We start from the raw sequence: 15,736 nt of genomic DNA, 5'->3' as shown, positions 1-15,736 counted from the left end.
AGCGTTGAAGCCGAGATGGCTGAGAAAATGGACGTCCAAGTATTGATAAATAATTTTGCGGAAATGAAGGTTAGGAGACGCAAATTTTAAAAGAATGATTTATTTCTTTATGATGAATTTTGGCCACCAATGTTATCATTACACTTATTGAGGGAGGAAAAAATTTGAGAAGAAGAGCAGTACGGACTGAGGAAAATTAAAAGGAAATAGTGAAAAACTTTAGCATTCTTTTAGCATTTTTTTATAAAATCATGCATTCAGGTAGTTTAGTGTATCAAAAGGTTTTTTTTTTTAAAAAAAAAAAAAACTTTACCATACATATTTTCTTCAAAAATTGTACATTCAAATAGATTTCTTTATGAAGTTTATGATAAATATGTTTTATATTGAACAAATGTATCATTTACATTTTAAAAGTTCTTATTTATTACTTGTATATTATTGCATAAATCATGTTCGTATGCTGAGTAAATCACAGAGTACTATACATTAATGTAATAGCCTTTCTGTATGTTTATCAATTATCTTGTCTGTCAGTTTATAATATAACTAATTATTTATAAGTTTGCTAACTTAAGTGAAAAAACTTGGATAGGCACAGATTTTATATAAAAATTTAAAACTTCTTGGATTTTATATAAAAATCTCCGCAAATCTAGGCTTTCTACCTTTTCTTAATGCTATACGTCGACATGTTCCTTTTTTTTATATAGACTTATTCATTTATTATCAGTATGCATCGCAGTGAAAGGAGAGAAAAATCTGTCTCTCACATTCATACAAAAAGTCTTAATTAAAATCATCTGACGTCAAATACCCAGACTAAAGCAAATTTTCATTTCACCAGTTGGTCAAGGGAAATTTTCCTTTTTATTTTTTCTTCATGTTCTGTACCTTTCAACTGGTCCCTAAGAATGTACTTTTATTTTTTAACAATTAATCCAGATGTGATAAAAATCATCATGAAAACATTGGCTCCTGAAATCCTTGACTTTTTTTAAACTTTTCGCTTTTTTTAAAAAACTTTTCGCTTTTTTTTAAAAAATTTATTGGGAAATGGGCACAGGAAAATTTTTTGCATAGGGGCCCAAGAGTTCTAGTTATGCCACTGCAGGCATGTTCCGGACTTTCCCAGAAGTCGCCAAAATGCATGCAACAAGTTCCTCAGCATTGTTATCAGGGTTTCATACAGCAGTATCTTGACATACCTCAGAGGAAGTAATCAATGGAAGTGAGGTCTGGTGATCTTGCTGGCCGATGCACTGGACCACTCCTGCTGATCCAGTGTTGTTACATTCAGGTGGAGACGCACATCTAAACTGTTAATGTATGCTAAAATTTAACATCACCAACATTTTAGCTGTACTAAGCATAATAAGCATGCTTTCTTACTTTGTTCATGTCCTTTCTTTTTTGTGCTTGTGTCATCAATACTTATGCAGAAAAATGTTTCCGACCAAGGATTGCTATGGGATTTACACACTTAAAATTTATCTCATACTCAATTCAGAATAAACTATATGCAAAATCCAAAAACCAGTAGCACAGTGTCAAAGTGCAAGAAAAAGGAGGACAAAACATGGCAAAATGAAAAACGAAATTTACACCTTCTGCTGCATCCATTAGGGAATTGGTGCAACAAAATAAATAAATATATCAACTTGTTTCAGAACCAACAAAGACACAAATTAAAGTTTAAAACTTAAAATCCTTTCAGAAAGACAAAGTAATTCGTATCTTCTGTTATTAACATACACACATGCATATGTATAAAATTTTTAAAATAAGATTTTCAGATTGAGTGGGATATTTGAATTTGCTATGACTTTAATTTGAATTTTATCACACACATGCATGCACATACACATACAGTATAAATATATCTACATATGCATGTATAGATAGATACTTGAAATACAAATTTAATTTTTGTTTTAATTTGCTGTATCTGAATAAGATTGTTTAATTCACTTTAAATTCTATTTTAATTTAAAATAATTATCTCTATACTGCAGCAGTGCATGATTTAGCTACCAGTTTCTTAAAACTTGTTATTTACTACTTTTATTTCATCTTATCACACACATGCATGCATGTGGAGAGAGAAAGGTAATAAAAACATGATAAATGGTACTTTTCTGTTATCTGGACCAGATTCACAAATACATATAAATCTGCATGCACATATGTATGTAAGATATAAAATCTGAAAGAAAATTACTAGCAAAATACCACCTTAATTGGCAATATATCTTTCATCTTCAGTGATCTGCAATGTTGTGAGCTCTTATCCAATCTCCATTTAAAAATGAAACAAGATTATAAATACCCAGCTGCTCAATATACAGTCATTTTTCTCCCATGCTGTCATACACAAGCATGTAATTAACCACTCTGCAACTTGCACCTATTATTTAAAATTACTAGTCTCAGTAAATTAGTCATCAAGAAATAAAGCTGTGTTATTGTGTATTTGTGGTTTTTGAAATCCCATCTAGTTATAACACAACCTGCATGTCTGATACACGTATCATCACTCCGGGCATGACAACAGAGTTAATTGGTGCCTTTCCTCATTTACAACTAAATCATCAGATGTATGGATGTGTGCATGTATGTATGTACATATGTATGTGTGTGTTTATACATACATACATTTCTGAATCCAGTCCTATAAACAGAAAAGTACACAAAACTATAAAAAGGGTTTCTCTGAATTAAATTTTTAAACTTCAAACTGTAATTATGTAATCAAAAAACATCATGTCACAATCCAACATAAATTTTGTATTTTTCGGCAAAGAAAATTAATAGAAGAGTTCTTGCTATATGGCCCTCTGAAGGAAAGAAGGTCACAATTGACACAATGACCTACTTTACATACAAGCTAAGTATAATTTAATGTTATTATTTTTGCTTTGTGAAATGGATCTTAAGATTGTTCAAGATAGTTTTTTTCTTATGGATGGGAAATTTGACAAAATTACATATACTGTTGTAAAAAACCCAAGACAAATGCATGCTGTTCTACAGTAGGATACTGGAAATTTTGTTCCTTTTTATTGGAGGATGGAATGACACAGCAGGTATTTTATGAACAAATGTTACAATTGAAACTGGTCTGAATAATGGCAATAGAATTTATGCAGTTTTCAAGACCATTTTCAATGTTACATATGGTGATTGCTTTAAACTGAAATATTTGCATCAAGAGCTTACCACTCTCTAACTAAGCAACAAGAAAACCAGTTTGGATGTATTCACGCACACTTAATTTGACAAGCTGTCATTATAAATCATGAGGCATGTGCTGAATGACCCTCTTCTGATTCTTTGCAAAAAATATTTATTTCAATACTCTGAAAGGCATACTCAAGATTATGGATTCTTTGTTCTTTGGCCATAATGGGATTCCTTGAACATGCAATGTTTTTTAGACTACTGTAAGTGGGGCTGGTAGCAACAAGAAAACCAGTTTGGATGTATTCACACACACTTAATTTGACAAGCTGTCATTATAAATCATGAGGCATGTGCTGAATGACCCTCTTCTGATTCTTTGCAAAAAATATTTATTTCAATACTCTGAAAGGCATACTCAAGATTATGGATTCTTTGTTCTTTGGCCATAATGGGATTCCTTGAACATGCAATTTTTTTTAGACTACTGTAAGTGGGGCTGCTAGCAACAAGAAAACCAGTTTGGATGTATTCACACACACTTAATTTGACAAGCTGTCATTATAAATCATGAGGCATGTGCTGAATGACCCTCTTCTGATTCTTTGCAAAAAATATTTATTTCAATACTCTGAAAGGCATACTCAAGATTATGGATTCTTTGTTCTTTGGCCATAATGGGATTCCTTGAACATGCAATTTTTTTTAGACTACTGTAAGTGGGGCTTATTATGCTGCAAGTATTTCAAGGCAGAGTACACCCTATTTGTTTAAAACAATTTGAATTTTTGAACTGCAGCTTTATTCTTCTCCAGACTAATACCACTTCTCATTGCCATTTGACATTCAGCAGCTATTGAAAAACTAGAGTTGAGAGATCTTAAGGCATCTTTTATATTTTCTTCATGAAGAAAATATAAAATAAAGAATGTTGGGCAGTTCTATTAATTATATTATACTTAGTTTGTATGTAAAGTAGGTCATTGTGTCAATTGTGACCTTTCCTTCAGAGGGCCACATAGCAAGAACTCTTCTATTAATTTTGTTCTATGATTTGCCCTGTTGTTACTTCCTTTTTACCAAAGTTAAAAAGCCATTATGGGGATGAAGTTCTGCTGTGTTAAGGAAATCAACTCTGTCATAAAGGCTATCTAAAACTCATGGGCATGGAAGACTATCAAATTGTAATTGACTGATTAACCCTACTGGAAAAAGTCTACTGGCAAGGAAGATCATAATGTTGAATAAAGATAAAATTATCATAAATATTCTTTCAAATAATACATATATTATTTTTTCCAATGCAACTGCCTACAAGAGACTTGTGAAATAGCCTTTGTAATAATGAAACTAATTTCTTTGAGCAAAAAAATTTTCTTTTGCTCAAAGAAGGCAGGGCAGATGCTGTCTACTTACTGTTACAAATAATGAATCAATTCATAGGGTTCAAAGGCTCATTCATTTGCAATAAATTAATTCAGGGATTTTTAAGTAAAAAAAAATAGGTCATTTTTAAATAAAAACTGTACATTGACAAATTTTCATCTTAACATTTTAGATACAAACTTTAAATTTAATGGTATAACATGTTCTGTATCTGTCTATAATTCCTAGCATAGCTTTACTCAGATACTAGGTTATGATTTATGATCTAAAATAATAGGAGTGATATATATACCAACTGGCATTTGCAATATATATATATATATTTATTTTAGATATGTGTAAATATAATACAAAACATTATTTACTTTAAAATAGAACAATAAATAAAGAAAAACATTAGCTTACATCTACACATTTTATTTCTCTTTTGATGCGTCCTATTGATGCATTAGTTGGTGTCACTCTTCTGTGTTTGAAATCTATTTTCCAAACTCGTAAGCTATTGCTAAAAAAAAATGTTAAAAAATAATGAGTTGATATTTTAATTATATTGACTGCATTTTTAAAATTTTTAAAAATATTTATAAATAATATTTTTAATTAAATGCATAAAGCAATTTACAGACAATTTCATTTTCATAATTATAGCTTTTATTTAATTAGTGAAAAATGTTCTGTTCCATTCTAATTCAACTATTCAATTATTTTCAATATTTTTTCATACATTATCTTTAACTAATGGTGTTACCTTTGAATAGCTAATGAGAAATGATATATCTGCATTATTTCATGAACAATGAAACTGTCCCCAAGCAACACAATTTCTTGCCACTTATGGATACGTGTGACATAACAACACACACATAGCATCTGCACTTTCATTTGATGTAACCCTCTCTGATTCTAGATAAGCAACCTTTTATATATATATATATATATATAAGGCTATAAATTAACTGTTATTGCAGTATTTTTTCTTTTCATTTTGGGGGAGGGTAATAAAAAGATTGCTTCTATAAAACAGTAAGCATTTTCAGAATTATAGGATTCTATCATTAAAAAAGTGGGTATTAATGGACAAAATATGGTCAGCTGAATATGGACAATAAAATAATAACAAATAGGAACAATGTACTTATAGTATTCTAAGCAAAGTTTCCAGTAAAATCAGAGGGCCTCACGAAATAGTAGAAATCGATGAAAGCATTTTTATGAAGCAGGCAAATATTGATTGCGTATTAAATAAAGAGGATGCAGTTCCTGCAGAATTCTGTAGGAATGATTGGTGGAAACACCCAGGGCTGGATTTACATATAAGCTACACAAGCTTATACATAAATCCAGCCCTGGGTAGGGGCCCCCAAAATTAAAATACAGTATAAATAGTATTAAAATATATTATAACATATTTATAAAGGTTTCCATATCTCAAATAGCTTAGGGCTTTACCAAGTCTAAATCCGGTTTGATGATGATCGATTTCAGTGGTCAACGGGATAATATGTTATTACATGAGGAACTCTTGAATTTCCCTCTTTTTGGAGACAGTATGTGTTTGATTTTAAGATGTAATTGGAATGAATTCAACAATTTTATATTTGAAATCTGCATAAGTTACATATAAAAAATATTATTATAAAGTATTATAATTCTTGGTCATATTAAGTAGAAATTTTAACTATAAAAATTAAATTAAACAATTGTGATTTTTTGAGCTTTTTTAAAAGAGTAAAGATTCTTAGAAAGAGAACTGATTAACCATTATTAAAAAAAAATTTTTTTTTTTTTTTTAGATCAACATTTGAGACATTCAGTTCTTTCAAAAGCATACCTTTATGAAGCATTCTTTTATGACTTCAAAGAAAGTGAATAAAATTAATCATAAAATGTAAGCAGAATATCTCTCAATTTTTAAAATTATCATCATTAAAATTTTGTCTAACAAATGTCAAAAAATTATTTTTTTAGTATCGACACATTTTAACATTTAATTAAAATTTGATCAGCCTTTTGATACCATCAACACATTTTAACAATCAATCACTATTTCAGGTTATTTTTATTAACAGCATGCAGCAGCTTTAATACTAACTAAGCATTTTAACCCCTAACTAAGAATATTTATCACTTTCATACCCTAAAATCATATTGTATGAATATTCCTTTTATGCACATTACATAATTTGATGCATTAAACATTAATTAAATAATTTCAAAACAATACATATTTTATTTTAAAACGTTTACTAATTGTCATTGTCCTAAATAATTACAATCCTTTGGAGCACTTATTTAATTAATTTTTATATTATAACTATAGGATTGCGGCATTTTTTTATTAGTTTCAAATTTACAAAACTTAATCACCAGAAAAGAAAGTGATATCTGAAATGAAATATGATTCAAGAAGAAATATCCAAGCAGTTTGTGAGTACATAAATTCAAATGAATAATCTGATAACAAACATATAACATTTGTCTGTTGATAGATTTTAATTAATTGCATTTTGAAGGCCAGCACTAATATAAAAATCTGAGATGAGGGAAAAGAAATTAAATCTGATTCTATGATAATTATGAACAAGTAAATTCTACTCTTTTTGTACATTCCAATTAAAATGAATAAAACATCATTAGAAAAAACCTTTAATTAATTTTGCTTCAAACAGATATCTCCCTTCTTATGTCTGTTATATGATAATTCTGGAAACTTTTTTACCCTTTTTCCACTTTTTGAAGTTTATTTTATTTATTTCCAATGGCGGGAACTTGCCTATAAGGGCATTGGCCACTAATAAGCCCAGAAGTGGTGGCCATTTTATTGTGGAGGCACATAATAAGCGGCCACCGTTACCTCCTATGGAGGGACAGACAATTTACATCCATGCCTTCTCCGGGATTCGAACCTGACATCACAGTAAGGCTCCCCTAACTACTATAACGTCTAGGCGGACACATGTTTCTCAATGCTCACTTACTGCCTCTCAGATCAATAATGCTTACCTAGATCTCTTCAGTACTGAGATTAGGAAACTATGGTATACAGCGTTTGTTAATACTCTTTCCTCATGGTGACTTAAAACATACATTTTAAAATCTTTTTTTCATATAAAGAAATAATTACTTACTTTCCAGCAGAAATAAAAATGTCATTTCTTGTATTTGCACTACGGATTATGTTGGCATATCCACCAGCAAGGGGTGCTGCAGTATTTCCACATAGTGGTGCTAAGCCATCTATATCATAGATAACAACACTAGAATAAGAAAGCTTACAGTTAGTCAATAAAGAGAAGATTATGCATTTATATTTATGAAAAGAAATATAAAAGAAAAAATTAACAACAGTCACAAGAGTTATTCAAAGAACAGAAACAAACTGTGACATGCTGAATAATTAAGTTAATGGCATACAGGGAATTTTCATATAGAGAGTAAGCTATTGCATAAATCTGATAATCATTAATCTAGTTCAAATTAAGTACTAATCTAGTCCTAACAAAGTTATGTAATTAAAAGGCTCTGTAAGGGTAGCAAGCTGCATTGTTTATTCCATGTAATAAATACTATGTTTACAATGATTGACATATTTTACTTTGTATTTTGAAGGAACTAAATAAGGTAATATATCTTTATATCTATAACAAAATATGATGGCTGCTTTAAAAATAATTGGCAACCTCAAAATTAACAATTCTAGATCTGGTGCTTTTACCCTAAATTCATTCTCCCAAATTTGAGATCCTTCTATGTTACAGTCAGAGCTTAAATTGCGGTGGAGCCCACCTGAGCCCAGCTCCGGTACTTCTTAGTTTTTGGGATATATTCTAATTCTGGCAGGAGCACACCGGAGCCCTAAATAAGAAGGCTCCAGCACTTTTTTATGTAATGGAACACTTATTTTAGTAGAAATTTGATCTAGGGAATTTTATTTTTAGCAATAAAATCATATGAAAAATTGCTTATTAAATTTTAATTTATCTCTTTACATTTTATTTAATTTCAATTATTTAATTACTTTAATCTTTATTATTTTAATAAATAATAATAAATTGTGAATTAATTAAACAATGATTACAAGTTAAATAATAATTAATAAATACTAATAACCTATTTAATTTTAAAATTATTAGTCATTTAAATTTAATAGTCATTTTGTTTATTTATTTACTCTTGTTCCTCTTTCCTGATGGTCTTTCCTAGGGCTCCGGCACTTCTACTTTTAGAAATTACGCCCTGGTTACAGTACAAAGTCCGTAATCCGGATGTCCATTATTCGGAATGATCTATAATATGGACTTCAAAGCCACAAACTTTTTTTTGCACGTAATACATTTATGCATGTGCATTGGGAGGATGTGTCTCCAGATGTGTTAAAAAAATGCTTGACATAATTTATGGCTAGCTACCATATTTCATGGTGAGGATGATGAAGATGGTAGCTGTGAATTTGAAGGTTTTCAGACATCGCAAACTAAAGGTGAAATTTTTCAGTTATTGGATTTTGTAAAGAAATGTGGAGAAGCGGTAATAAATGAAGATGATATAACAGAAATTTTTCATTGCAACGACAATGCCCCAATCATCAATCAACGGATGGTGAAATCTGTAGTATGGTTCTATATCCAGAAAATACTGCTTCCAATAGTGAAGAAAATGACACAGAGGTTATTGAAAACAAAAAAATTCGCTTGACAAGTTAGTCGGTATTCTCGACACAGCAATTACAGGACTTGAACAGTGGAACCTTGTAACTCAACAAGAAATTATGTCTGTTTATAGAATTAAAGAGAAAGTATTAGCACAAAAAATGAAGCAACTTAAACTACTTACAATGAAAGAAATGTTTAATAAAGTAAATAAATAAATATTATGCTTTTTTTTGTAAATTTTGATACCCTTTAGATCATAATTGCTCTTTATTTCATAAATTGCGGTTTCATTATAATTTCTGCATGCCATCTTACCAGATTTAAATTGACGATATATATTTTGGAAAAACACCTAATCTGTAATCGCTGAAGTTCCAACACGTCCAGATTACGGACTTTGTACTGTATATAACATTTTAAGATTAACTAATCTTAGCTTAAAGTGCTTTCTGCATGTACTTAATATAAATACTCTTGCACAAAAAACTACAACATTCCTTTTCCTAGCTTCCACCCTAGAAAGACTTCTGCATTGTTTATGTTGTCCTATCCAAAATGCTTACATCGTACTTTTAAGTTCCATTCTCAGTCTCTTCCCCCTTACTATTATACAGATAGTGTTTTTGTAGGTACACTTCATATAAGAACATATAGGTAATGAATGGCCTTGTCAATGACCATGAGTGTGACTATGGGGCACAACTATTACTGGCCAAAGGAATTAGGCATCATTGGCGATAGAATAATTTCAATAGCATAAAAAATCACTTCCTGGAGTGTAATTCAGGGGTCCCATACATGTTCTCATCTACTTTTAGCTTCTCAATAGAACACTTCTTATGTTTATATATTCTTTTGAATGTTCCTAAATGAATGCTCTTGATAGAACATTCAGGTAACAGATTTTAATTGTCTCATTCTACAAAGCCAATAATAGCCACAAATATATATGCTGTCTTTGGAAATTGAACCCAAGCCCACTGACAACCAACTTTGCTAATTAACAGACAATTACACAAATACTAACCTTGCAAAAAAAAAAATATTTCATTGCTTCGTTGATGATTTATTTACAGTGATTAAGTGATTACAGCAGTTTTAGGGTTGCCATAAAATAGCAAGGAGGGCAGGGTTTCCACATTTGGCTAGAAATCAACCATTTGGCGATATATCATGGACAGTTGGAGAACCTTCTGGAACGAATCCTTACCGGTTTAGCCCAGATTGTTCTCGAACACAAGCCAAAAGCTATATAAACTCTACTGGTCCGCAGTCAGTCAGTGTGCTTCATCGAGAGGGAGAGCGTGCGTCTCGTCTAGCGAGTCAGATGCTGTGCTCTGTGTGTCGTTGAGTGCATCGCAAGTTGTAGCGTGGAGAGTCTCGAGAGTACGTGGAGTTCCGAGAATGACCAAGCAGAATCGGGTGCTTTGCAGGAAGCTGTCTCCACTGTTATTGCCTGACAGTGTGAAGGTGACTATAGAAAGACTTTGACGACTGTAAAAAGTATTATTGGAGCTGTCCTGATTAATATTGGCTAAATAAAGTGTGTTTCGATACTTCATCAACTGTCGTCATTATTCGCTCCAAATCTACGAACTGTTGTCAGAAGAAAAGAAAAATGCAACAATATTTATTAATAAAGTGCTAAAAATATAATTGGTATTTTTTTATTACCTGCACCATGCTTTCTTTCAACATTTGGTGTTACATATATGTGGCAACACACTAGTTGCTGGTCAAACTGAAGTGAAGTAATTGTCAGTTAATGTTCGTGTGGAATAAACAATGTGCTATATTCGTGTGGAATAAACAATTTCCTCTGCACCTGAAATTTTTCAGAAACGCAATCTTGAAAACTTTGGTGATATACCAGGAATACTGGTCTATTTTGATGACATCCTCATTGCTGCTAGCACTATACAAGAACATGATAAAATTTTAACAGAGGTCATCAACAGAGCTAAAAAACTCAATATTAAATTCAACAAGCAAAAACTTCAATATAGGTTAAATATTTAGTTAGTGAGGTTAAATATTTAGGTCATTTATTTAATGCATCAGGCATGCGACCTGATCCTGATCGAATTAAAGCCATTACTGAGTTACAGGAACCTCAGAATAAGCATGAATTACAGCGTGTTTTGGGAATGTGTAATTATTTGAGGAAATTTGTACCACATTTTTCAGAGAAAACAGCCATATTAAGGGAACTTTTGAAAAACAAAGTAGAATGGCAGTGGTTACAGCTACATTCTAAAGCATTCAGGGAATTAAAAAAATTAATTTCCAATGCACCTGTGTTAGGAATATTTGATAGCAGTAAACCTATAACTATACAGGCAGATAGTTCTAAAGATGGGTTAGGCTGCTGCTTATTGCAGAATGGGCAACCAATTGCGTTTTCGTCTCGGAGTTTAAATAATGCAGAAAAAAACTATGCTCAGATTGAGAAAGAATTTCTTAGTATTTTATTTACTGCTAATAAATTTCACTATTACATTTATGATAGAGAGGTAGAAGTGCTTACTGATCATAAACCATTAGTTTCAATTATGAACAAAAATATTGCTAATGTGTTGTCAAATAGATTGCAGAGGATAAAAATTAAGCTCTTAAAATATAACTTAAAACTTAAATATTTGCTTGAAAAATATATGTATATTGCAGATTTACTGTCACGTTCCTTTATTGATACAGACACGAATGAAAACATGGATATGACAGAGATTGTTCATACACTAACAAAACAACTACAAATGTCTGAGAGTAAGAAAAGGGAATTTCAGAAAGCTACATTAGAAGATGAAGGGTTAATGCTAGTGAAAGAATATTGGCAAAATGGATGGCCTTTGAGTGTTGATAAAGTTCCTAAAGCAAGATAGTTCCTAAAGCAAAGAAAGAAAAAGAAGCAAGATCTTATTTTAAATTTAAAAATGAGTTGAGTGTTAAACAAGATTTAGTTTTTTTTAATAATCGAATTGTAGTACCTGTTGCATTAAGAAAGTGTATGTTAACATTATTGCATGAAGCTCACTGTGGGATTGAAAAATCAAAAGCTAGGGCTCGACAAGTACTATTTTGGCCAGGAATCAACAGTGACATTGAGAATATGATTTCTAAATGCCTAATCTGTGATAGGTTCAGGCCTCAAACAGTAAAAGAACCTCTTGTTTCTCATGAAATTCCCAGTTTACCTTATGAAAAGGTTGGTGCTGATATCTGTGAGTATGCGGGGAAAAGTTATCTAGTAATTGGCTGTTACTTAACTAAATGGGTAGACATAATTCCTCTAAAAAATAAAAGTGCAGTGGAAGTTACTAGTAAATTGAAATCGATATTTGCAACACATGGAATACCCAAAACTTTAATTTGTATTAATGTACCATTTAATAGTTGGAAAATGAAGAGTTTCGCAAGGGATTGGGGATTTGAAATAATCACTAGCAGTCCTCGATATCCTAAATCCAATGGATTTGCAGAAAGGTTGGTAGGTATAGCTAAGAGTTTATTTAGAAAAGCAGGATTAGAGAAATTAAATGAGGCTTTACTGGAATATAGAAATACTCCAATTTCAGGTATAAATTTATCATTAAGTCAAATGCTATTAAGTAGGAATTTAAGAACATGATTACCAATTACACAAACAGAATTGAAACCAACTGTAAAAGATCAATATAGAGAAAAGGTGAGGAGTAAGCAGAAACAGGCTAAAATCTATTATGATAAGCATGCAAGGGAAAGACCTGAATTTATTCCTGGGGAAAAGGTAATGTTAAGATGGGAAAATAAATGGGAGCCTGCTATAGTTTTAAAAAAGCATTCAACTCCTAGATCATATTGGATTAGAACAAAAGATAATAGGGTAATTAGACGGAATAAATTCCATTTAAGAAAAACTAGTGACATTAGACTATTATGATCTATGTAATGAGAATGAGGAAAATATAAGTAGTGAACATCCAAAAATACATAATGATCCTCACCATCAAAATAATAGCAATAATATTAATCGTGATTGTGTATATAAAACAAGAAGTGGTCGTAATGTATATCGACCATCCAAATATGATAATTATGTAATGCATTGATTCCTATGAGTTTCCCAAAAGCAGGGAGATGTTACATATATGTGGCAACACACTAGTTGCTGGTCAAACTGAAGTGAAATAATTGTCAGTTAATGTTCGTGTGGAATAAACAATGTGCTATGTGAAAGTGTTGTAATGAACTTAGGTATAGATCAATAAATATTAATATGATTAAAACATTTGGTTGTATTGCTGTGTTTTCAACACATTTTCATATACATGCATGAAAACAGCCAACCAATGCATACATGTACCACACATATGCTAGAGTACAGATAGATTTGTATATTTTATGTTTAATCATCATTTTACTAAACACTATGTACTGGCTGTAAAAATGTAAATATTGGTCGTGTAATTTTTTGTTTTTTTTCCTAGCAAAATTTCTTATTTCTATAAAATGTTTCTTTTTATTATTATTTACGAACAGAATTGTAAAGACAACCAAACAGATGTTTTTCCTTAATTTACAAAGTTACCAATAAGCTGGCAACTTTTCCTAGGGAAGCAGATAACAGGAAGTACAATAAAATTTATTAAAAGTCAATATGAAACAAGCTTTAACTAAATATAAACATGTAAAAAATTATACAAGTAGCAGTAAAAATGGTCAAAAATAATTACACTTAAAGAAAATCAGATGCGATTTGAAGCAAAAAAAGAAAAGCTGCTTTTCAATACATCTAAATCAATTTTCAATATATCTACATGTATTGAAAATTGATTTAGATTAGAAATTTCAATACATCTACATGAAGAAAAGTTTAAGACGTGATTAAATTTAAAACTATATGAGACAAGAGAATGCCTTAAAAATGTTAATGAAAGTATTCAATAAGTTGTTGTTTCATTTATCACCAAGTTGTTTCATTTATGCTAACCTGAGTAGTTGAATGCTATGGAAACCCTATTATGACATAATTGGTTGCGTGATTGCGGTGAATTTGAATGATGGGATGGATTTTAGATAAGAAGGTTGTTGTTATTTTGTGTTTACATGGCAAAATAGTTGAATGTTGTAAGATTAATTTGAAGCTTCTGTACGATTTGGAACGAAAGGGAAAAAACATTAATTGACTGGTGTGTAAATGAAAGTTTACTTAGTTGCTATTATAAGTGTCCTGTTTGTAGGAAGGAAATGCATATAGTCGAATGATTTATATACAGATTCTAGTTCAGATAATTTCAGGAAGTTTCTGGATGCTGTCAAAGAATTTTGTTTGACTGAAGACTGGGAAATTTGTAAATAAGGTAAGTGGATATTTCCTTTGTATAGTGCTGAGATGATTTTCCTTTTTTATGCTATTTGACTGTTTGATTTAAAATGTAGTTTATTGAGATTATATATTTTTTGTTGACTGCTCCTTTGACTTTTTAAATGAATATAGATCGATGTGTTCATGGGATCAAGGGAGTGCGCAATGCCTAGTTTGTACAATTCTTATTATTTTGAATTTATATAGTGGCGATTTTTGCGAAAAATAATAACATATTCTGTCATTCTTTCTATGTAATAAAATAGCTGCAAAGACACACACACACACACACAGAGAAAGAAAAAAAAATAAAAATATATATATATAAAACTAATTCTTGCAATTTAAATAATACTAAATGTATTTCTTTAAAACAGTAGGCATAAAATGCATATTGCAATTTTTAAATAACATAGAAGTAAGATGTTTAAAAAACTTATAAAGGTTCATAAAAGAAACAAATTTTACCTGCCACAGTCTTGGCCTCCTAATGATATAACATACTTTGAATCACAGGAAAAAGCAACAGCTTCTACTTTCACACGATGCAGAGAATGAGATCCATAAATTTTTTTCTCTTGAAAATTCCATATAATTACATCAGCCTGAAAAACAAAGTATGAATACGTAATACATAAATAAACTATAAAATGATTACAAATTTGTTACAATTCTTTCTCTATCTCTTTTTTTAAAAAAAACATATGGTACTTTTCCGTATAGCTGGCACAGGCATTAAAGTTGCCAATAATGGTACAACTGATGCCAAACGTAATATCCTCACTGGTAACCTTTTACGCCTCAATTTCAAAACAATTTGCAGCCATTTCTTATCAGATTGATTGTTTCTTTCAATACTGGCATACAATTACATAGAAGTTTTACCTGATAATTCAATTTTATGCCCTAAGGTCATTCGCAGTAATTAAGTCAATTAGGATGCAATAACAGCACTCCCCTGAAGGCGAAAATATAAAAAGGCAAAGTCAAGGGTTAAATTTATCAATTCTTATGAAAATGCACTAGCGAAGTAAAGCACTGCAGATTTACATAATTTCCCAGTAAGCAATTTGTACGAATTGAAATATTTCTTGCATTTAAACTTGTATTCCAAATTAAGATTTAACTTGAAATTAATGTAGATAATTACCGAGAGAATTAGATTTTTGTAGCG

The 15,736-nt window shown here is 30.7% G+C and overlaps 1 protein-coding gene across 1 annotated transcript in view; it reads right to left on the bottom strand.

Annotated features, from left to right (window-relative positions):
* Positions 1-15,736, bottom strand: part of LOC118193118 (cilia- and flagella-associated protein 52) — a 51,945-nt gene that overhangs the window by 30,732 nt on the left and 5,477 nt on the right. The window contains exons 3-5 of the mRNA XM_035364157.2: positions 15,031-15,167; positions 7,695-7,823; positions 4,972-5,071 (exon numbers count right to left, since the gene is read on the bottom strand). Coding sequence (XP_035220048.2) covers positions 4,972-5,071; positions 7,695-7,823; positions 15,031-15,167 — 366 coding nt within the window. The remainder of the gene's footprint in view (positions 1-4,971; positions 5,072-7,694; positions 7,824-15,030; positions 15,168-15,736) is intronic.

Source organism: Stegodyphus dumicola, chromosome 4, assembly GCF_044657685.1.
Source record: "Stegodyphus dumicola isolate Sdum_Otavi_A_Nest chromosome 4, ASM4465768v1".
NCBI lineage: Eukaryota > Metazoa > Arthropoda > Arachnida > Araneae > Eresidae > Stegodyphus > Stegodyphus dumicola.
Note: the sequence above shows the minus strand (reverse complement) of the source record. Positions and strands in the feature narration are given on the sequence as shown.